This window comes from Thamnophis sirtalis, unplaced genomic scaffold, assembly GCF_051295495.1.
Source record: "Thamnophis sirtalis isolate CommonGarterSnake01/CBP01778 unplaced genomic scaffold, rThaSir2_p1.2 scaffold_10, whole genome shotgun sequence".
Classification (NCBI taxonomy): Eukaryota; Metazoa; Chordata; class Lepidosauria; order Squamata; family Natricidae; genus Thamnophis; species Thamnophis sirtalis.
Genome location: NW_028261390.1, coordinates 63,808,271 through 63,832,253, shown reverse-complemented (window position 1 = coordinate 63,832,253; position 23,983 = coordinate 63,808,271). Strand labels below are relative to the sequence as shown.

The following is a 23,983-nucleotide window of genomic DNA, read 5'->3' as shown; positions in this document are numbered from 1 at the left end:
CAGTCGTCTAAGCCTACAGGTTTAAGGAGACAGAAAGCTAGAATATATATATATATTTTTAGCAATTTAAATTTACCTGAACCTTCACACCTCTCGAATTATCCTACAGCCAGTTACTCTGGCTTCCTGCAGTTTTTCCTTAAAGGACTAAATTCCTTTGGATTGCCTCATCCACAGCTTATCTGCCACCTCCCTGTGTGCGTATGGGTGGAGAGCAGGGGGGGAGCAGCAGACAGCAGTGGGTTTTTAATAAGCCTTCAAATAGGGGTGACTTTTTCCTCTCTTCTTGCTAAATGACATCTTTTATTTTTTTTGGTTAATTACAGCCCTGGTAGTGAGATTTCTCACCAAGCGATTCATTGGAGACTACGAACGGAATGCAGGTAAGAAAGGATTTTCCGTCTTTAGGCGGTGCATCCCCATGTATTTCCATCCTTGGGAGAAAAAAAAGGGATGAAGTATGGGGTGGGGGGCATTCATCGTTAGAACAGAATTCTTTGTTGGCCAAGTGTGATTGGACACACAAGGAATTTGTCTTTGGTGCAGATGCTCTCAGGGTGCATAGAAAGACAAGATACATTCGTCAAAAAATCATAAGGTACAACACTTAATGATAGTCCAAGGGGACAGATAAGCCAATCAGGAAACAATATCAATATCAATCGTTAAGGATACAAGCAACACGTTACAGTCATATAGTCCTAAGTGGGAGGAGATGGGTGATAGGAAGGATTATAACAAGAGGACAAAGATGTTTATTTTGCACACTTTATTTTGCACAAAATAAACAAAGATGTTTATTTTGCACAGTTTGCTTTTGGGGAGGCTGTGGGGAGCATCCTGAGATTTACTTCACTCAAGCTGGGATGCCTGACTTCTGACATTATTCTCCTTTTTTTTTTTTGGCTTCTGCCACCCACATACATCAGCAGTAATGAAATGCATTCCAAGTTAAAAGATGTGGCTTTAAGCTCCATCAGTTCCGCTCCTATCTTTATGGGTAATCAAGGTATTTATGCAAATGAGGCTTTGGACTGACTTTAAAGGGCTTTTGTTATTCTCCTGAAAAGGCATGCATGCAAGGGCAGCCCTTCTGAGGAACTGCAGGGAATTAAAAATGATGGCAGGTGGGGTGGGGAAGGGATGAAGTCTATCCAAGGCAGATTAAAGCAAATTGGGGGGGGGGGGAGGAAAAAAATAAAATCAAAACCGAGCAGCTTTTTCAAAAGATTGGCGGAAACGGGAACAATATTTTGGATGAAATCTCAAATTCAGCTTTTAATTAGCATAGCAATAGCAGTTAGGCTTATATACCGCTTCATAGGGCTTTCAGCCCTCTCTAAGCGGTTTACAGAGTCAGCATATCGCCCCCACTGTCTGGGTCCACATTTTACCCACCTTGGAAGGATGGAAGGCTGAGTCAACCCTGAGCCGGTGAGATTTGAACCGCCGAACTGCAGCTAACAGTCAGCTGAAGTGGCAGCAGTACTGCACTCTAACCACTGCGCCACCTCGGCTCTTACATGGGTAGCCAGGAGATAAGGTCAGGGATGTCTGTGCGATTGAGCTGTATGATTGAAAAAACTCTGGTGGCAAAACAGGTGGAACTTCTGTTATACTCTTGTGGCATCCACCTTGGCTTGGACACCACTGGTAGTTTTCATTCACTAAGGATGCACATCTGGCTTATCCCATAAATATTCCATCCAATATGGCTAAAAATTCTAAAAAAATCAGGGAAAACAGATCAACTTGCAGTGAAATGTATTGACGTTAGAGCAAATCTCGTCCCTGGATTTCCACTCCAGAGTGCTAAACGAGCAGAGATGTGATTTCTCACACTTTCTGGCAAATAACGCAATAATGTAATAGCAATAGCACTTTAGCACTTACATACCGGTTTCACGGTGCTTTACAGCCCTCTCTAAGCGGTTTACAGAGTCAGCATATTGCCCCCAACAATCTGGGTCCTCATTTTACCCACCTCAGAAAGATGGAAGGCCGAGTCAACCTTGAGCCGGTGAGATTTGAACTCCCAAACTGCAGCTAGCAGTCAGCAGAAGTAGCCTGCAGTACTGCATTCTAACCACTGCGCCACCTCGGCTCTTGTAAACGTCATTGAAACAAATCTAATCTGTCATGACCATAACTGAATTAACTTCCTGGCTGACAAGGCAAAAGAACAACAATATTCGATAAAGACGAGAAATCAGTGAGACTGAAGGTTTTCTTATAGAAGGCTGACGGGATGAAAGAGATTTACCTGGCAGGTAGAAACCTTCATCATCAAAGTAAAAACATGGCAGTCAAAATGCCGCACATCACAATTATTTATTCTTGTGGCAGAAAATGTAAACACGTTTTAATTCTTTCCTGGTTCAGGGTAATTGTTCCATAAATTTTCTGCTAACTGCAGGGTGTGCGGTTCTCCCATACTAATGTTTTTCCAACCTTGGTAACCCAGAAATTGGGGAAATCTGGGAGTTGAAGTCTACGTCTCTTAAAAGTTGTCAAGATTGAGACACACTGCCCTGTACAAAAGGCCCAGACAGCTAATAAATTCTTTTGCACCTAGCTGTAGCAGTAACTTTGTACATAAAGTTAGTTTTACAAGAAAGCATGCGTAAAGTCACCTGACGGTGTCAACTAATTTTACGAGTGCTTCTGTTGTTTGTTTACCTCTCCGTAGTTATTCATTTAGGCTGCAATCTTATACACACACTCACCTGCAATTTAGTCCCATTGAATGACTAAATAAGATGCCTAGGATTGTGCTAATTGTTTTCTCTGATGGAAGCATGAATCTAATAAAGTTAGAATGGTTTTCCCCACCCCGATTTGCAATTGTATTCACTGCCTTTTTTTTTTTTTTACAGAAGTTTTGGTCATCCTTTGTTAAAATTCTCTCTTTATTTCTATTGCCAGGTAACCTGTACAGCAGACAGATTGAAATCGATGGAGAGATGTTTGCAATTCAGGTGCAGGATACACCTGGGATACAGGTGAGTGGGCTTCCTTTGCATTCCATAATTTAAAAGGGAGCCTCATTTGTTGCTCAGCTTCAGGAAGAGGGTTGTAGATACTGGCTTATATTTAGGCCACGGAGCCACTGCAAATTCTTTTCGTTGCTAGGAATGACTGTAAACAGTCCTGGGCAGATAAATGGTCTGTGTATACTCTCCTGACAGTAAAAGAAAACAACCCACTATTTCAATTCAATGTTTGCCCACTTGAAAACACAGCACTCGGTTTTAAGGAGGCAACCTTTCTAAATAAAACCAGAATCGCTGCTAATGGGTAAAAGAGCTGTTCCTTGGAAAACTAAAAGAGTTTTTTTTCCCCCTGGCGAAATGTACACCAGAAATATTTTCATACTTTTTTTTACGTAGCCCATTTAATAAACACACACGATTGAAACAACTCAACGGCACCAGCAGCTGCACGCATTAAAATTACTTTGGAGTGGATTTTGTATTGGGGAAAGTTTAAACGGATGGATAGACGTGTGTAAGGTCAAAATTTGCCTTTTTGAACTGGGCAAGCCTCCAACTCTTAAAAACGTTTCCAGCGTTCCACCTTTGTTCTCCCTCCCCCCCTCTCTCCATTCCCCACTGACTGTCTAGCCAGTTAATTTCCCATTCTTTGGCACCACAAATTGTTTTACTTTACAGAAAGTGAGGCAGTTTTCCACTTGAACGTAGCAAACTTCCAGACTAACTCAGTTTAGCCCGAGTTTTTGTTTGTCTAAGCAACAGGAGAGAGGAGATTAAATTTGGGGGAGAATAATGAACGAGGGCAGTGTTAACTCACAGATGTAGAATGGAAATAGAAGTTGTATCGGGAAGATCTGTGGCTTTGCAGCCAAGTAATTTTCTTATTCCCTTTTTTTTTTCTAAAAAACAAACAAACCACAGATGCACAGACACAGCCTGGATTGTAATGAACAGCTGAACCAGTGTCTCCGCTGGGCAGATGCAGTGGTAATCGTCTTTTCCATTACCGATCATAAAAGTTACGAACTCCTTGGCCATTTCCACCAGCACATACGGCAGGTCCATCCCGGGAATCGAGTCCCCGTAGTTATTGTCGCAAACAAAGCGGACCTCCTCCATATTAAGGAGGTAGAACCTCAGCGTGGACTTCAGCTGGCCAGCATGCTGGGCTGCAATTTCTACGAGGTCTCCGTCAGTGAGAACTACAAAGAGGTCTTCTGTGCCTTCCACAGCTTGTGCAAAGAAGTTAGTAAACAACAACCCACAGGGACCCCGGAGAAGCGGAGGACTTCCCTCATCTCGAGGCCCAAGTCACCCAACATGCAAGACCTGAAGAGAAGGTTTAAGCAAGCTTTGTCGGCCAAAGTGAGAACCGTCACCTCTGTCTGAAAGGTTGATTGACCTGGATGGAAAACTTCTTCACGCCTTCCCTTCTCAGCGAAGAGTCCATTGGTTCCAAGTTCAGGAACATTTTGCTGGCGCCAAGGCCACCCAGGAAGACCAGAGAGAGAGGAAGTGTATGTGTTCCAGTGATACTGGACTAGGGAGTATAAAGCAAAGGAGAAACTCCAACAAAACTTGAATTCAAGTTCCTAAAGAAGGGACGCTTTTATGCTGAAAGCAGGACATTTGAATGCATTCAAAACATTGCCATATTCTATGATGGAGGTTAGGGTAGCTTAGTATTTGCTATCCTGTTCACTTTAGAAGAAGATGCGGGGGAAATATTCAGAATGACATTTCTTTCATTGGAAACAGACATCCTTAGGCTATTGAATTAGGGCTGGTTTCTTTTATAAGTCTCACAAGAGACTTTTGATTTAAAAAAAAAAAATCCAGTTCATGAAGTACATGCATTTCTGTTCCAACAGAGCAGTAACAGAGTTTTTGGGTGTAAAATGTCTTAAACGATTATATTTGATTGCCATGAGACATACTGTGCTGCAAATACTTAAGTGTAAATTTGTTTTTTTTACAACTGCATAACATTCTCAAGATTTTAAGATTTGTCGGTCGGTCTGATGCAATGCTGGATTTATTTTCAGATAAATCCAAATGAACCGATCTAAATATGGATTGAAAGTCACACTGTTTCGGTCGTGGCACGACAAAACCGCGCTACGCAAAATAGCGGAGATTAAATCGCGTCACTAAAGTCGCGACGTCATCATCGCGCGTCATCACCGCGGGGACAACAGCGCGGTGACAGAAGGGCGTTCTACATGCTTCGTTCTTTGCCTCCAAAGGTAGCCCTCCTCCTCCAGCTGACAGCGGCAGCGGGCACGGGGCAAAGCGGGCTGCCCAGCAGCAGCAGCAGCCCGCGGGAAGGGTCCAGCTCAGCCGCGGGGGGCAGCAGGAAGCCCGCGGGGGGCCCGAGCAGGGCCGCTGGCGGTGGAGGAGGATGCAGCAGCGGCAGCGGCTGAGGCTCTCCCGGGGCCGGCGAAGCGGGCTTGCCCGGCAGAGGCAGGCCGCCCTCTTCTTCCTCAACAACATCTCCTTGGATGGGCGGCCGCCGCCACCGGGCAAGCCCGCTTCGCCGGCCCCGGGAGAGCCGCCGCCGCCGCCCGCCCTGCCTCTTCCTCCGGGGGAGGCGCCGGCGGCAGAGGCCGCCCGTCCAAGGAGATGTTGTTGAGGAAGAAGAGGGCAGCCTGCCTCTGCCGGGCAAGCCCGCTTCGCCGGCCCGGGAGAGCCTCAGCCGCCGCCGCTGCCACGTCCTCCTCCGCTTCCTGATGCCCCCCGCGGCTGTGCTGGACCCTTCCCGCGGGCTGCTGCTGCTGGGCAGCCCGCTTTGCCCCGTGCCCGCTGCCGCTGTCAGCTGGAGGAGGAGGGCTACCTTTGGAGGCAAAGAACGAAGCATGTAGAACGCCCTTCTGTCACCGCGCTGTTATCGCGGCGGTAGGGTCGTTTTTTTATTAGCGCTTCGGACGCCGCGGATTTGCCTCCGCACTTATGTCGGCGCGGATAAGGGCATCGCGGTTTTGTGGTGGAACCGTTTCGGTTCGTGCCACTTCTCTGTTAAGATGTGGAGCAGGCCGTATCTCTAATTGAGGCGGAAGGGGCTTTCCACTGTTGTATCAATCTGCCGTTCGTGATTTAACCGCTAGCCAAATGCTGGACCATGAGGCTCGTCCCATAAAGCAGAAAATGTTTAAAATAAGAGATGCAAAGATAACATGGATGCATTTTTAACAAAGAGCAACACTGTGCTTTCCCCTTAAGCGGTAACTTATTTATTTTATGTTTCAGAAACATTACCAGGGTACGACATCTTTATTTTGTGTCATCATTAAATTAAACAATGTTTTCTCAAGAATGCTTTGTACTTTTCTAACCAGTTGCTAGGGAACGTACATAGAAAGAAAATGAGGCTGTGTTAGTAAGATTTCTACTGCTTGCTAAACAAGGAAAAAAATGTATTACTGGAGGGGTCTAACAAATCTTACACCGGCACAAGGGCATTGATTTTTGAGAATGCTACACACCCAACAGCATCTATATCTTGCAAGTATAGATTTCTATACCAGAATAGTTGTGTAGCTGCTATACAAAGTTACTTGCTTCTCAAATGTTTTTCTAACTACATGGTAACCACTCCAGGCATGAAATCCTCCCGGTTCGGCCCGGTTCGCCCGAACTGTCAGGGAAAAAAAATGCTTCTGACAATTGTTGGAAGCTTTTTAAAGCATTTTTCCCTGCCAATTCGGGCAAACCAGCATGGAAAAAAAATGCTTAAAAAATACTTTAAAAGTACTTTAAAAAAAGCTGAAAGTGAAAAAAAAAATTGGCCACACCCACCCAGTCATGTGATACCCCCACCAAGCCACGCCCGCAGAACCAGTGGGGGGGGGGATTAGATTTCACCATTGGGCCATTCCCATTATTCCAAAAGCTTCTGCTAAGAACCCCATGGGCATTACCACTTGGCCACAACTCCCGAAAAAGTCTACCTAGCATCCTCGCCAGCTGTGGTACCAAGGGGAGAGGGCTCCTTTGCTGCAAGGCTCTGCTTCCATTGTGTTGCAAGAGCTACAGCTGGACACAGAAGTTTGAGTTTGAGTTTCCTTTATTTGTATGCCGCCCTTTTCCCTGGGGGGACTCAGGGCGGCTCACAATTCAAAAAGGGGGAGGGAAAGACAAACAGTAGACAATACAACATGTTAAAAAAAGAGCACAACAGTCACACAGTTCGGGTGGGGCTACAATCTTAACCCCAGGCCAGCCGGGACAGCCAGATCTTTAAAGCGGCACGGAAGGACTAGAGGGTGGTGAGGGTCCGAATCTCCACGGGGAGTTCGTTCCAAAGGGTCGGAGCAGCCACCGAGAAGGCTCTCCTCCGGGTAGTTGCCAGTCTGCACTGGCTGGAAGATGGAATTCGGAGGAGGCCTAATCGATGCGATCGTATCGGTCTAGTGGAGGTAATTGGCAGTAGGCGGTCTCTCAAGTACCCAGGCCCACTACCATGAAGGGCTTTATAGGTGATAAGTAGCACCTTGAAGCGCACCCGGAGATCAACAGGTAGCCAGTGCAGCTTGCGGAGGATAGGTGTTACGTGGGTGAAGCGAGGTGCACCCACAATCGCTCACGCGGCCGCATTCTGGACTAGCTGAAGTCGCCGAATGCTCTGTGTGTGTGTGTGTCTGTGTGTGTGAAATTAAGGCAAGATTAGCAGGCATGACTACCTGGGCAAAGTCTCTCCCATTTTTAAGCATTCCTTGCAGATGGGATGGAAAAAGCCATCCATTTCGGTTTTTCTCGCACCTTCCCCTACTATGGACCATTCTGGAGGCTAAATCTATACTCTACTGATAAAAGGCAACAAAAGATTGTAAGAAGAACCCTGTGGATTTTTGCATGAATGGAGTGCAGTGTCACCACCTACAAAGTCCCGCATAATTCAGCTCTCCGCAGCCCCCATTTCCGGCCCGTGTCCCAATTAAGTTGTGTATTGGCCAAGAGTCAGCTCACACCGGAATCCTTCTTTTTATATAGAGAATTTTAGCTCCTATTAGTTCAATATGACAGATCTGGCCTGGTAACCATGGGGACTGTGTTTACCCTTTTCTCTCTAAGCGCTTCAATTAAGTAGTTTTATAACTCACGCTGGCTTGCCAGCTCATCCACTGATTATGGGCATAAGTAAATGCTCACAGGTTTGCCCTTTTCCTGTGAGGCATGTTCCACAAAGTGGCGGCTTTCTGTTTGCTTGCAATCCCGGGCGGCAGCCCAATTTAAATCGTCCTCAACGGGGGCCGTGTGAAAAGTCATTTAAAAAGGGCAGTTTTGCATCAGCCAAAACTGCTGGATTCGATGACGTTGGAGAAGGCAGCATCTAGCGGTATTCTACTCCTATAAAACAAGACTCAAAAGTCGCAGAAGCCAAGTCAACTAGGCAATATGTCAGGGCATATTCATGAACTGGAACAGAGACGCGGCAACAGCTCAGCCAATGGGGACTCTTTGGAAACCGAAAGAGTATTTGCTGGAGACAGCAAGGAGCCTGGGAATGTCTTAGTTTAACTTCTGTGCTAAAGCGGCAGACAAATCTGGTGCTGGAATGGGACTGTTCTCCTTTTACCCTTCGCCGCCCCCTTTCTGCCCCCCAGGGTTCCACCCCTAGGCATTCACCTCTACCATTTCTCCTCCGCTGAAAGGGTCCTAGCTGTTCACGCCGGCCAATGGACCCAGCCTCTTCAGTCCCAGACCCTTTTACCATTGGGTGAAATACGGCGCACCCCAGCTTTTTGGGCCCGTGGGGAGGGGGATGCAAAGGATTTTCTAGCTCAGACCCAAGGCAACTGGGCAGAGAAACAAATCCCCAGAGAGGAAACTCCAAATGGAACACTTTCTCCCTCCCCCCCCCTTCTCCCTTCCCTTCCTCCGGGAGGCTAGCGGTGAACTGTCTCCTGAGCCCAAAAGGCTGGGGTGCGCGAGATTTCGCTGAATGGCCCGTGACGAAGGGTCTGGGACTAAAGAGGCTGGGTCCCATTGGCCGGCACGAACAGATGGGGTCCTTTCAGCGGAGGAGAAATGGTAGTGATGAATGGCTGGGGGCGGAACCCTGGCGGTGAAAAAGGGGCGGCGAAGAGTACAAGGAGAACGGTCCTAGACCCAACTAAAACTGGAAACTCTTCTCTCTTCTGCTTGTGTTTGCTTGTACTCTCTACCATGTTGGAAGACCCACTCTTGGTATTGTATATATAAGAGGTGGGTAGCTCCCAGTTCAGCCCGGATCGGACGAACCGGTAGTGGGGGTGGCAGGAGGCTCCGCCAACCCACCCAGACATGTGCGGAAGCATTGCGCGTACGCACGAGCAAACCGCTAGTAAAAATAATGGCACCTATGTCTCGTGTTATATTACATACGTAGAAAGAAAAGTTCATGGATCCTGCTGAATCCGTTACCTGTGTGTGCTCTCTGGATTTGATTGCTGCAACAAAGTCTGACACAATAGCCATATGAAAAAAAAACCGCAAATCGGCTTGGCCTATGAGGCGGTGCTCCCGAATCTTAGATCATGCCACCTTTTATTATTCATAAAATAAACTGCAAGAAAAGACATTAGCCAGGTAAAGATGCTTTGAACATGCAAATAACACACACTCTCCTTATACACACAGTCTGTGTGTGTTCTGTGTGGGTGATGTTTAAAGAAAATGGACAGCAACGTTCCCCCTGTGGATCTTTCTCTGAATATCCTATATGGGCTAGGATCCATCCAGGGGTGGGCTTCAAATTTTTTTTAGCAAGGGGTTCTCTGTCTGGTTGCTGGGTGGGCATGCCATGGTGGGCATGGCCAACTCAGCCTCCTGCACCACGGTGGGGGGCACTTTTGTCCTCCCCGGGTTCCGAAGGCTTTCCTCAAGCCTCTGGGAGGAGGAAAACAGCCTCTCTAGGCTCCGGAGTCCCTATGGAGTGTGGCCCGACAAAATCGCGCTCGTCAAAATAGCAGCGACAAAAACGCATCGCTAAAACCGCGACGTCATCACCGCGACGTCATCACCGTGGCGACAACAACGCGGCGAAAGAAGGGCGCTTTAAAACAGTGCGGCGACAGAAAGCCGATTTAAATTAAGGTAAGGGTTAGGATTAGGTTTAGGGGTTTGGTTTAGGGGTTAGGTTTAGGGTTAGGTTTAGGGTTAGGGTGCTGAGCGCTTCGGAAGGCCCCGATTTGCCCTCCGCGGTTATGTCGTCGCGCTAGGGTCGCCTTTTTTCTTAGCACTTCGGACGGCGCGGATTTGCCCTCCACGCTTATGTCGGCGCGGATAAGGGTTTCGCGGTTTTGTCAGTGAACCCCTATGGAGACCAGAAACGGGCCAGTTTCCGGTCTTCGCGAATTTCCGGGAGGCCCGTTTTTTGCCCTCCCGAGCGCCCTCCTTACCTGCATCCACAACGGGCTGTGTGGGGACAGGGCCAGCCGGGAGTGGGATTTGGAGGTTCTCTGAACTGCACTGAATCTTAGCTAGAGCGTCTCCCAACCCCCTGCGAATCCCCAGCATCTCTCTCTCTCACACACACAGCTCCATCCAATAAATACCATCAGATTCTCTTCACACTGAAAACACGCATGTCAGAAACATCAGGCAAACGTTTTCTCTCGGACACCCAGAGGTTTAAGCGAAACACTGGAGATGGAAGAGCTAGGAGGAGATACAGTACCATGAATAGTCTTCCCTCCCGGAAAGTTAGAATCCTGGGCCTTCGTTGACAACGAGATATTCTTTTTTAGATTATTTCTGAAGCAACTTCAAACACACAAATACATATTTGGTATTCTGGCCAGGAATAACTTTGGGTTGCATGAACGTATCAGTTAACCATTCAAGAGTCTGGATCTGATTTTATTGGAGTGCCAAGTTCTAAATAAGGGGTAGGGAATCTGCAATGCTTTAGACAAATTTGGAGTGTTGTTTACGATGACAGAGGCTGATGGAGGCAGGAATCCAATGGGAGCGCATGATACATTTTTCTGTTTAAAGACTGGTTTTCCCTTAGAAGAATGGAAACGGGGGCTCTTCAATTAGCTTCAAATTCTTGCCAATTATCTCTTCCCACAGGGAGGTCGCCTGCCTTGTAACTTGGCTACTAATTTCTAATCTAGATGGTGGCGACACGGAGGAAATCAAAAAAGGCAAGATGGCAGTAACGACAACACAATTGAAACCAGACTTGTGCACTCACAAAAGGGCTGCAATGCTTGGATTGCAATTTCACAACCATCATTTGCTTACCGTATTTTTCGGAGTATAAGACGCTCCGAAATATCAGATGCACCTAGCTTTTGGGGAGGAAAACAAGGGGGGGGGGAATCTTCCTCTGCCTCCCAGCAAGTTGCCTCCTTGTAGCACACAGCAAACAGTACCGACGACAGACACTGTTTGCGGTGTTACGTTTCAGACTATACTTGTAGAGATGCTGTTAAAATTGATGTGCTCTCTGGAAGTATACATTATTCTCTGCTATTTAAAAGAAGATACAATAGCACTGGGCCTCTTCAGATCAAGCATTTATATTGTCTAGAAGAATAATAAAGCACCTTTTAAAAATAAGACTACTAATTTGAACATTCTATAGGCATTTACAGTTACCTCCTTGTAGCAAACAGTCTGCTTCAGTTTAGCCTGATTAGTAAAAGAAAAAAACAATCTGCTTCTGCCTCCCAGCAATTCGCCTCCTTGCAGCAAACAGCAAATAGCCCGTTTCACTTTCACTTTGAGCACAGGCCTCCCGACGATCAGCTGTTTCAGGCTGCAGGGATTGCCATAGCCTGTTGTCCCCTCTGTAAGCCTCATTTTCCCATTTGCTGCAAGGAGGTAAATTTCTGGGAGGCAGAGGCCAAAGAGTGGGGGCCGGTGTGTGGACGGGGCTACATTCAGTGTATAAGATGCACCCAAATTTCCACCCTCTTTTGGGTGGGGGGGAAAGTGCATCTTATATTCTGAAAAATATGGTATTTTGAGCCAAACTCCATATGCCTCTGAATCTTGGCCAATCTTGGCATTGCTTCCCCCTCCCCATAAGCAGGGGTGGGATTTTCAGCGATCGGTAGTTGAAAGGACTGGCTGGCCCCGCCCACCCTGCTCCGCCCCTTCCAGGAGTCTCCACGCAACCCGTTTTGGATGCCAGGTAAGTGCAGGGCCCACATGGAGGCTCTGGGAGGGCAAAAAATGGGCCTCCCGGAGAGAATCGGTTGCTAACATTTTTCAATCACACCCCTGTCCATAACTATAACTATTTGTCAAGAAGGGTACATTACCTCAGAGATCATAAAGATATTTCCGATCAAATTTGCCACTTGCGCATTTCCCATGTCTTTTATTATTATTATTTTTTTGTGGTGGCATCTTTTATCTACCTTGCTAAAGAAAATGTGTGAACAATGGTGCTCGAAACGAATGTAGCAAAAGCTTTGTCTGAAAATGAAGGCCTGGCTTGCTCCCTTTCCTGGTTTTACAATGTTCTTTTGAATCTTTACAGGCTCTGCCTGACCCAATTAATGCCCTGCAGCAATCATCGCTGCTAATAAGATGGAGAGAAAGGATTTTTTCAGCTAAGCACAACATTTCTACAAGGACAGGAAGATCAGCCTGAGAGCTCTCAAAAATGGCTTTGAAGGAAATGACTAAGCCGGGTGCTTTTTCTTCACAAACATTGAGCTCATCCCTTTTACCCAGCTGGAAATTTCTCACATTACAGGCAATTTCAGAGCATCTCTGCTTTAAAGGGATGTTCCTTGAAAGGCAGAAGGGAAGAGTTTGGTGCGTTTCCCACAGGTTGGTCCAAATGCCCATTTGGGCAACTTCAGATACCGATGTCCGGCTTGAGACGGTCCGTTGCAAAAAGCCGCTCTAGAATGTTCTGTGGTGTCAGGAGCGTTGTAGAGAGAACAATGACCTGGAAAGCAAAAGATACAGTATATGCATCTATGGATAGGATGACCAGCTTTTGCGGCCTCCATCAATGATGGAAACCTTCAGTGATGAAGAATTGTGGTTCTGTGAGCGAATAAACTAACACGGTTATCTCCTCAGTGTACAATTCTTGCGTGGCACGACAAAACCGCGCTCGACAAAAGCGCACCCGATTAAACCGCGTCACTGACGTCATCAACAGGGCGACAACAGCGAGCGTGGAGAAAGAAGGGCGCTTTAAATAGCGCTTTGAAAGCAAGCCGATTCAAGTTAAGGTAAGGGTTAGGTTTAGGGTTAGGTTAAGGGTTAGGATTAGGTTTAGCGTTAGGTTAAGGGTTAGGTTTAGGGTTAGGTTTAGGGTTAGGTTTAGGGTTAGGTTTAGGGTTAGGTTTAGGGTTAGGTTTAGGGTTAGGTTTAGGGGGGTTAGGTTTAGGGGTTAATTTTAGGTTTAGCGTTTACAGCGTGCTTTTTTCTCCCCGCTGTTGTCGCGCTGTGATGACGTCAGCTATGCGGTTTCGACGAGCGCCCTTTAGTCAAACGCGGTTTTGTGGTGGAACCCAATTCTTGGGCAAACTTTCAATCATCAGAATTGAAGGACTGAAAGAATTTCAATCATCAGAATTGCTGTAATTCTGTGTTGGTGGAAGGATGAGCATAATCATTACTTTATTATTATTATTATACACTTTATTCATTAAATATGAAACCTAAGTCAACTGAACATTCAAAAATGTATCACAAATATCATTGACTGGGGCTGATGGTTGATATGGGTTGCTGCCAGCGTCCTAGGTATCAACCAAGCACCTTCTTAAAATATAGGATGTTCCGAGTAGCACAGATTTTTTTGCAGTTCCGCTGGTGTTATTGCGGGAAGCTGCAATTTTCTTGATGTGTTTTATAAAATTTTTGGACATGGTACCAAGTGCCCTGATGACAATGGGTATCACTGTTTTTTTAAAACAACAACAACAATAATAGTTGTTGTTGCTGTACAGCAACAAACTGGTGGGAACATAAGCCTGAAAAAGTCACCGAAAATCAGGTGGTCAAGATCTTGTGGGATTTTCGCATACAAACGGACAAAATACTGGCGCATAATACACCAGGCATCACACTGGTTGAGAAAAATAAGGTTACAATCATAGACATCGCAATACCAGGTGATAGCAGGGTCGACGAGAAGGAATATGAAAAAATCGCAAAATATCAGGACTTAAAAATCGAAATCTAACGATTATGGCACAAACCTGCAGTGGTAATTCCAGTGGTAATCGGCAAACTGGGTGCTATTCCAAAAGCACTGGAATTACATTTAAAACAGTTAAAAATTGACAAAATCACCATCAGTCAAATGCAAAAAGCCGCACTGCTTGGCTCTGCACGCATATTACGAAAATACATTACGACGTCCTAGGCCCCTGGGTGGGGCCCGACTAGTAATCAATGCCAAATCCGGCGAAACAACTGGCCGCTGTGATACAATTCTGTTGTTGCAAATAATAATAATAGTTGTTGTTATTGTTGTTTATTTATTTTATTCATTAAGCATGAAACTCAGTCAAGTGAACATTTCAAGATGTGTCACAAATTTCATTGACTGGTGCTACTGGTTGATACGGTTTGCTGCCAGCGTCCTAGGTATCAATCAAGTACTTTCTTAAAAAATATATGATGTTCCTAGTAGCACAGTTTTTTGCAGTTCCCCTGATGTTGTTGCAGGAAGCTACAATTTCTTCATATGTTTTGTAAAATTCTTGGACATGGTACCAAGTGCCCTGATGACAATGGGTACCACTGCTTATTAATTTAATTTAATTTATTTATTTATATTTATATTATTATTTAAACATGAAACTTAGTCAACTGAACATTCAAAAATGCATCACAAATACCATTGATTGGTTGTTATTGTTGTTATTATTATTCACAGTCAGCCAGATGTTCAGATTGTGTTTGGCATTTTTGTCTACTTATCGAGCCCTTACCAAAAACCTGGGCTGGGCAGATCTGGATTTTGACGGTGTTACAGATATGGTCGCAGGATGGAAGCTGTTCCATGTAAAGCCGCTTTCGGCAATTGACTAATGGCAAATTTGTCAATGCCTATGGGCTTGTTGTTGTCATTATTATTATTTTAGTGAATAGCTCTTATAGTTTCCCCCCCCCCATCAGTGGATGGGAGCCAATGTTGGCCTTTTCCTATTTGAATGGAAGCCAATGTTGCCTATTGAGGGTGCGTTCAGTGTTGTGGAATCTGAATAGAAAAAGGTACTACTACTACATTCGTGTCTGGAGCCCTAAAGCGCTTCTGGATTGAAAGGATTGAACGGTGACCTCACCATTGCCTGGGAGATGACCACTTGGGGGCTCCTTACCTGTCCCCATTAAATTGCCGACCAAAGTGGTACCCATTTATCTACTCGCAGTTGCCCGTTTTCAAACTGCTGGCTCGGCAGTAGCAGGAGTATGTGACGAGGGCTCACCCCATCCCGTGGCAGCAACCAGGTCTTTAGCCCGATCGTCAGCCCGACGTCCTAACCTTGAGAGCCACTGCATGCCTTGCAAAATTTAACATGTCATTTTCTACGCCATTCTTCCTACTGTTCCAAAAAGGAAATTCCAGGGGAATGATTGCCAATTTGATGTCTTCCTAATGAGCTGACTCAATCATGAAAGATGATGCAAGGGAAGTGCATGACAGGAAGTATGCAACTTGCAGAAGTTGTGACAAGAGAGAGAAAAGATCCATTGCCAAAGGCATTGAGCAAATAAACCGGACTTAAGGCCATACAATGGCAGAGATTTACAAAAATGCCCTAAGACAGGTGCCCTTCTAATTCGCATGGATTTAAGAGGGAGAAGGAGACACATCCAGACTCTGTTGTTATAGCCATTCCAATAAAAGTAATTTTACACCTAGGCAGTGTTTGTTCCTTGACTGGGTCAACCGCGTAGGGTAGGGGTGTCAAACGAAAGGCCTTTTTGCTTGCAGAGGGCTGCAGGAGGCTGTTGCAGCTGAAAATGGGGGCCTGGGAGGCCGCGCTGGCAGAGGGTAGGTTAGGTTAGGTTTATTAGATTTATATGCTGCCCTTCTCCCAAGGACTCAGGGAGGCGTACAACATTAAAAGAAACACATAATACAAAAGTTTTAAAAAAATTAAATAGAATATCCCAAACAAACCCAATTAGAATTGACAATAACATTTTTTTTAAAAAATTAAAATTAACAGTGATCAATAATTTGTTTTGTTTTGTTCAGGCCAGGCTGGCTTGCTGGAAAAGCCAACTTTTTAGGGCGCGTCGGAAGGACCGGAGGTTGGGGATTATACGAAGCTCCGGGGACAGCTCATTCCAGAGGGAAGGCGCTCCCACAGAGAAGGCTCTCCCCCTGGGGGTCGCTAGCCGACACTGTCTGGCCGACGGCACCCTAGGGAGGCCAACTCTGTGGGATCGCACTGGACGGTGGGAGGCTACCGGTGGCAGTAGGTGGTCTCGCAGGGTAGCAAAAAAACAAAATTAAAAACAAAACAAAAGGAGAAATATTTCCCCTTTTGCATTTAAGCATGGAAGAAGGGACAGGAAAGGAGAAAAGGGAAAGAGGAAAGACCAAGACCAAGAAGGAAAGATGGGAAGAGAGCAAGGAAACAAACATAAGGAAAGAGGAGAAAGAGGAAGAAAGGAGAATGAAGAGGGAAGGAAAAAGAAGGAAGGGGATGGGGAATGAAGAAGTGAGGGAGGGATGTAGGGAAGGGAAGGGAGGAAGATTATAATGAGAGTGAGGGATGTCGTGCCTTAACACTTGACCACCAAAGGCGCCCCCCCGAGAGGAGTGATGTTGAGCTGGCCACCCCCACCCACCCCCCAAGGTCAAACACAACCCTGATGTGGCCCTCAATGAAATCAAGTTTGACACCCCTGGTGTAGAGCTATCAGTGACCGACATTAATGGAAGAGACTACCATGGCTTATATCAGATATATGCTTATATGTGTTGAGACTAGACATTCTTAATCATCATCTAGCCTAGCCTTCATACAGAGATACTGCCAATGGCGGGATTCAAATAATTTAACAACCAGTCCTCTGCCCTAATGACCAGCTGGGTAGGCGTGGCTTGGTGGTCTTGTGACTGGGTGGGTGTGGCCAGCTCAAGGTCACTCAGGTCGATGGGCGCTTCGCCTTAGCTGTTACAATGCAATAAGGATTAACCGGGGAGGCAGTTTCTGTAAGCAGGGCAATAAAGATGAGGCTAGAAACAACACCAGAATGTTTCCTTCCTGCCTTCCTTACAGGATTAGCCTTGTAAAGTGGGAAAAATCAAAATGAGATTTCTTCCAACAACCGGTTCTCCGAACTGTTTAGAAAGTTAACAACCGGTTCTCCCGAATAGGTGCGAACCGGCTGAATCCCACCACTGGATACTGCACTACAGACTACTTCTGCTCCCGTGCTTTATCTTTCTCTTCCGCTCCAATCTGGTCCATCATTTAGTCAATTCACCGCTGAGAAAGATAGCATCACTTTCTATGGGGGGGGAGAGGGGTATCTGTCACAGGCCGAGCTTTGCATTGGTGTTTCTGCCTTCACAAATGTTATCAAGAAATATTTTACCCACAGCACAAATATTCATGATCAAGATTTTGTTTATATATGCAGGAAGGGTATCAGGCTACCAAGCACTTTAGTTGATTAAAGCCCCTTTTAATTGATTAAATTTTATATGTTACCAAATCTCAGTCTAATTCCTTCTGGCGATAGGCATGAATTAATAATCAAAAGTTCCCATTCGCTACTAGAAAGTAAAGCCCATATTTAATATTTTTCATCACAGTAATATACGAAGTGGGCCAGTAGAACGAAGAACTAAAAATGAAGATGTACTTCGATCTTTCTGATTAAAATTTGCCGCACTGACTGATCCATTAATATTTTCATTACACCTACTGATTAGAATTTTAACATTAATATTAATTAATATTTTGTCTAAGGCACCACTGATGTATATTCTCATGTATTTATAACTCAGTACAGTTATTACTACAATCATCATAGTCTTAATTTCATCTTTGCAATATCAACCACAATTGGGCTCTCCCCTTTACAAAAGTTGTGTCATAAACATTTACGTTATCAGCATGAATCCGGATCTGATCGCTGTTATGTACTGATATTAGAATAGAATAGAATAACAGAGTTGGAAGGGACCTTTAAGGTCTTCTAGTCCAACCCCCTGCTTAGGCAGGAAACCCTAAACCACTTCGGACAAATGGCTATCCAACATCTTCTTAAAAACGTCCAGTGTTGGAGCATTCACAACTTCTGGAGGCAAATTGTTCCATTGATTAATTGTTCTAACTGTCAGGAAATTTCTTCCTTGTTCTAAGTTGCTTCTCTCCTCAATTAGTTTCCACCCATTGCTTCTCGTCCTACAGTAATTGTTGCACGTTCTACATCTCTATAACCAGTTAAATTTGCTTCCATTTCAGTCAAATTTTGGAAGTGAAGTATATCTATCAATAACAGCTTCAGTTCGTGCTAAAAATACTCCAGTTTTACATATTCAATCTAATTCCTGTTTAAAGCAATATGGTTAATTGTGGATCCAGATCTTCTTAGCTTTCTGGAGGGCTTTGTAAAGCTTGTGCTTGGTTGTTAGATGAATCCCATACAGGCGTAGTTTGTATGGTCAGTTCTGCTATATAGTACATACAACATCTATATAAATACTAAAGATAAGGGTAAAGTTTCCCCTCACACATATGTAGAGGGTGGTGCTCATCTCCGTTTCAAAGCCGAAGAGCCAGCAGTGTCCGAAGATGTTCTCCGTGGTCATGTGGCTGGCATGACTAAACGCCGAAGGCACATAGAACGCTGTTACTTTCTCACCAAAGGTGGTTCCTGTTTTTCTACTTGCATTTAATACGTGCTTTCGAACTGCTAGGTTGGCAGAAGCTGGGACTAGTAACGGGAGCTCACTCCGTTACGCAGCGCTAGGGATTCGAACCACCGAACTGCCCAACCTTCCTGATCGACAAACTCACAGTCTTACCCACTGAGCCGCCACGCCCCTTATAAATGCTAAGCTGCTTGCTTAATATCTAAAACACCTAGCTATTTACAAACCTCATTTAGCACAGGGACTAAATATTCAGCGGCCTAGAGAAACGCAGCTTTAAATGCAGCAACTTTGAAATAGTTTTGCACGAAAGAACCATTTTTATTTACCGTCTTTTTGTTTGAAATGACTCACTTGAGAACTCTGGTTCCCCTCCCATTCTAAAGCTTTTAAGCCTCTAGTGTGGCGTTACTCAATCTTGCTGACTTGTAGATTTCAAAATCCCCGAAGGCGGGAGTCCACACGTCTTAAAGTCACCAAGGGTGAGAAACACACTCTTCTGGATTCTTTCTCTCACAAGTTGACCCATTCCCACCAGGGTCAATCCCAAGCAAAGCAACCACCGTTCGGTGCCGCTCTTTTGTCAAACCACAATCCCTTTCGGATAGCAATCCCCAAACCTCCCTTATGCCATTTTCTCTCTCGTCACCCACTAAAACCTCTGCTTATCTTTCAAGCCAGAGTAATACATTGGGAGTCTGGATTAACTTGTCCATCACTGCGCCACAGATTCAAGCCCTACCTTTGACAGCAAAGAAGTAGATTCGCTACTCTAAGGAGATAATTGGGAGGTTAAGTGCAAAAAAATAAAAAAAAGAGGCATGTTATCAGATGAAAATGTGTTTCTAGAGAAGTATTTAAATCCCAGGAACAATTCGATGAGCTCTGAAGTCAAGAATGCCATTAACATGCAAGAGGCATTTAATCCACGCCTACAGGTACTCGGTGGGCCCTCCCACGATAGCTACTCCATTATTAACAAACATGTGCTTTATGATACATTCCATATGTGAAGCGCATGTAATTTAGGATATAAGGGAGCTTAGGTGGAGAGGAAGGATGGTCTCCGTCTGATTTCCTGTTGCTGTTTTCAGCATTGGATTTGGAAGAAAAAGATGGGAAACTCTTAGTATCTTTTTATAATGGTGAAAAAGTCTACAGTTGGAGCCATTGATTTGATACAGAAAACATATAAACACACGTATATATGTATGTATGTATGTATGTATGTATGTATGTATGTATGTATGTTTTCGTAGATTTTCACGGATGTAGGTATGCTGGTCTTGTTGTATTCGAGTCTTTTCCCGTGTAAGATTGAGATTGTCTTGGCAACATTTCGGCGAGGTCTCACTCGCCATCCTCAATGTTTTTGGCTTAAAGCGTGGCTGGAGCTGCCGTCTTTCTATAAATCTTGGTGGGGTGTGTGTGTGGAGTGCTGGCATTGTTTCAGTAAATGGATTGATTGGATGTGTGGCTGTACCATGATTGGTAGATTGGTGCTGATTGGTGCTGGCTGTGGGTCCGTTGTTGTTTTGTGTTGTAACGGCCTGGGTGGTGGGTGGGGCTCGTTTGTACCTGTTTCTTTAAATGTACTGTAAAATGTGATTGGTTGCTGTTTTCCTCAATCGGCCATAAGAGGGAGCCAGAATGACTGTTAGCTCTCTGTTTGTTAGATGCTGGGCTGATCTGATCTGAATGCATTTTGGAAACTGGAAGTGCCGTGAGCTATTGTAAGTTTTGCAACTGCTAGCAAACTTTGTGTACCGAACTGATTATATGATACTGGACTATGTTATTTGGATTATCCCTTAACTGAAAGATGTTTGATGACTGACTGTCTTATCCATGTATGACATGGACTGTTTGATGGACGCTGATACCTCTATTTCCACGAAAGTAAAAGCCTATTTAAACTGCAGTGTCTTTGTATGCTGGTTTGTGTGTTCTCCAACACAACTCTAATGCTTCTCTGAACGTACTCGCTCTCCCAACGTGGAGCTTACCTAACACTGCTTATATATTTATATCTTAAGGTGGCTCAGTGGCTAAGACGCTGAGCTTGTCGATCAGAAAGGTTGGCAGTTCGAATCCCTAGTGCCGCGTAACAGACTGAGTTCCCGTTACTTGTCCCAACTTCTGCCAACCTAGCAGTTCGAAAGCATGGGGAAAAATGCAAGTAGAAAAATAGGGACCACCTTTGGTGGGAAGATAACCGCGTCCCACGTGCCTTTGGTGTTTAGTCATGCCAGCCACATGACCATGGAGATGTCTTCGGGCAGCGCTGGCTCTTCGGCTCTGAAATGGAGATGAGCACCGCCCCTTAGAGTGGGAACGACTAGCATATATGTGCGAGGGGAACCTTTACCTTATACCTGGACTCTGATTTAATTCTGGATGATATTTGGAACGCTGACAGTATTACTCATATATATTCCATACCTCTACTCCAGGCTTGTGCGCCGCTACAAGATCCTTTATCATTTGGACTTCAGATACTGTTACACCACCGACCATGAAGATAACCAGTATAGGATGATCACTTGGGTGGGGTCGGCTCACCTGATCAAGGAAGGGAATAAATGGTTATGGAATCTGATCTTTCACCCTATAAAAGCATCTTCTCTGGCCAGGTGGGGGCTCCCAAAAAGAACTGAAAGCAACACCTCTCTTTTAAAACCGAGAGATGCGGGGCAGGGAAGACGAACTAAAGACTCCATCCCATCGCTACCACAATGTTCCCTCTGTTCAAGATAATTCCCGACTGCTATAATTGGTGGCGCAGTGGTTAGAGTGCAGCACTGCAGGCTACTTCAGCTGACTGCAGTTCAGCAGTTCGGCTGTTCAAATCTCACCGGCTCAAGGTTGACTCAGCCTTCCATCCTTTCGAGGTGGGTAAAATGAGGACCCGGATTGTTGTTGGGGGCGATATGCTGACTCTGTAAACCGCTTAGAGAGGGCTGAAAGCCCTATGAAGCGGTATATAAGTCTAACTGCTATAATTACTAGGCAAGGTTTTCAAAACAAGGCTATTCTGTGGATCGCTTCTGCTGACAGGCCTACAAGGTGAGGTCAGCTACGAGGTGGCCAAGACCGAGCAGTGACTGATCAGCCGGAGAGCCAAGCCCACTCTCACCATCTCACCCACCAAGATGCACCCCGCTTCCCTCAACACCATCCTCCTCTGCACCGTGATGGGCTTTTACCGCATGGAGATCGAGGTCCGGTGGCTGAAAAATGGGCAGCTGGAGAAGGAGGGCGTGGCCTTTGGGGGGCTGCTCCAGAACGGAGACTGGACCTACCAGCTCCAGGTGATGCTGGAGACCCAACCCCAGCGGGGGGGGGGGAGATGACTACACTTGCAAAGTGGAGCACACCACCCTAGAGGCCCCCATCATTGTCCAGTGGGAACTCCGTTCCTCCAGCTCTGCCAGGAGCAAACTCTGGACGGGGATAATGGGGGTCGTGATAGGAGTGGCCTTCCTGGCTGTGGAACTCTTCTCCTACCTGAAGAGCAAGAAAGCAACTCCCACCCAACCCCTTGCAGCACTCATGAATTAATCCTGCTCTCTGATGCAAAAGGATTTTTTCTTCTTTAGTAGCTGATGACTCTCTGTCCGGTTTGCAACCTGTGAAAAATGAAGGCTGAAGGTGACAGGTTGGGGAGAAGAGGGGAACGGCATCCTGGACCTTCTCCCCCAAGCTTCTTTTCAGGGCTCTATTTCTTGTGAGGGAGGGGTAGAGACCATCTAGACTGTCCCCAGAGATGCTGGGCCGACCTGTCACTCCAGCCCCCTCCTCTCTCCTGACTTGGAACCCACAGCAGCTTCATCTGCATCACTCTTCCTCCGAATCCCTTCCCTTCGCTTTGTTATAAAAGAATAAACTTCAGCTAGAGGGGAGAGAGGGAACCAAGGCTGTTCTTTTAATAGCCCAAAATGTTTTAATCTGCTATTTACTTTCCTCTCTCTGTCACTGCTAATTTGGCAGCCTTCGTCTTAAGATTGCGGGCCAGATCTATAGGAGAAGGATGCTACTCTTGATTGTCAACTCATTTTAATTCTTCTCCAGCAAATGATGCTGAAAAGTAAATAACAAAAGAAAGTAAATGTGGTTTGCTTGTTAACCTGTTGCTTGTTTAACTTTCTTCAATGAAAAATATGATGGTTTTATCCAAAGACTTTCTGATTTCCATACAGTGTAATATTTCTGCATTACAGCTACTGCAAAATATTGATTATTTTTAAAAAGAACATTAATATTGTCTTGCTATAAAGCTATAGAGCAATCTAAAACTAAATACACCTAATAATAATAATCTTGTTGCCTATTACTAATAATACTGCCTAATACTATTAACTCTAATACTATACTAATACTAATACTATGCTAATACTAATAGTATACTAATACTATTTACAAGCTCAAACCTATTTCCATGTAAATAGGTTTGAGCTTGTAATTTGGACTGCTTTATCTCAGATTTTGACAGTGAACATTAAGCTCATGGGAGCAGAATCAGAATCTTAATAAAGTTATATAAAAATATGTGCCAGGACTAAAGTGGGTTAAGGGGACAATTATGTTAGATCTGGCCGCAGGAAACCAGCTCAGATATAGATTTGTTGCATGTCCCTGATAAGATCACAAGCAACAACTGCTCTCATTTCTAAAGTGGGAATAACTGTGACCCATTTACAGTGTTTATTAAAAGATGATAATGTGCTAAAACACACCGGTTGAAATCCAATACAGACCGACATGCGTGCCACTTTATTGATTTTAAAGGCCTTGTCTGTGCAAAAGCACGACAAAGGGAACAATTTAATTACAGACAAAATGGGGTTATTTTTTTTGTTAGTATATTATTGATATTTCAAGAATGTGCCAATTAACCCATTTTACAGATGAGATCGCTTTATTCTGGCATTGTTCAGCCTTTCCAGGTCAAGGTGGGGGGGAAAAAACCTCTTCAAACATTCTCATAAACTCAAGATTCAGAATAGCAATAGCAATAGCAGTTAGACTTATATACCGCTTCATAGGGCTTTCAGCCCTCTCTAAGCGGTTTACAGAGTCAGCATATCGCCCCCACAGTCTGGGTCCTCATTTCACCCACCTCGGAAGGATGGAAGGCTGAGTCAACCTTGAGCCGGTGAGATTAGAACCGCTGAACTGCAGA

At 45.1% G+C, this 23,983-nt stretch overlaps 2 protein-coding genes and 1 pseudogene across 3 annotated transcripts in view; 2 read left to right on the top strand and 1 right to left on the bottom strand.

Annotated features, from left to right (window-relative positions):
• The window catches only part of RASL11B (RAS like family 11 member B), a 6,940-nt gene extending 1,849 nt beyond the window's left edge, over window positions 1-5,091 (top strand). Inside the window, exons 2-4 of the mRNA XM_087724745.1 lie at window positions 327-383; window positions 2,926-3,002; window positions 3,915-5,091. Coding sequence (XP_087580871.1) covers window positions 327-383; window positions 2,926-3,002; window positions 3,915-4,382 — 602 coding nt within the window. The 3' untranslated portion in view covers window positions 4,383-5,091. The remainder of the gene's footprint in view (window positions 1-326; window positions 384-2,925; window positions 3,003-3,914) is intronic.
• Window positions 1-23,983, bottom strand: part of SCFD2 (sec1 family domain containing 2) — a 200,635-nt gene that overhangs the window by 49,573 nt on the left and 127,079 nt on the right. Inside the window, exons 8-9 of one of the 2 annotated variants that reach the window (XM_087724746.1) lie at window positions 21,244-21,363; window positions 10,812-12,885 (exon numbers count right to left, since the gene is read on the bottom strand). In XM_087724746.1, the coding sequence (XP_087580872.1) occupies window positions 12,793-12,885; window positions 21,244-21,363 (213 nt within the window). In that variant the 3' untranslated portion in view covers window positions 10,812-12,792. Of the gene's footprint in view, window positions 1-10,811; window positions 12,886-21,243; window positions 21,364-23,983 lie in introns of those variants that run through there. The other variant, XM_087724747.1, reaches the window with a different exon arrangement.
• LOC106551112 (HLA class II histocompatibility antigen, DR beta 4 chain pseudogene) lies at window positions 21,939-22,379 on the top strand (annotated as a pseudogene).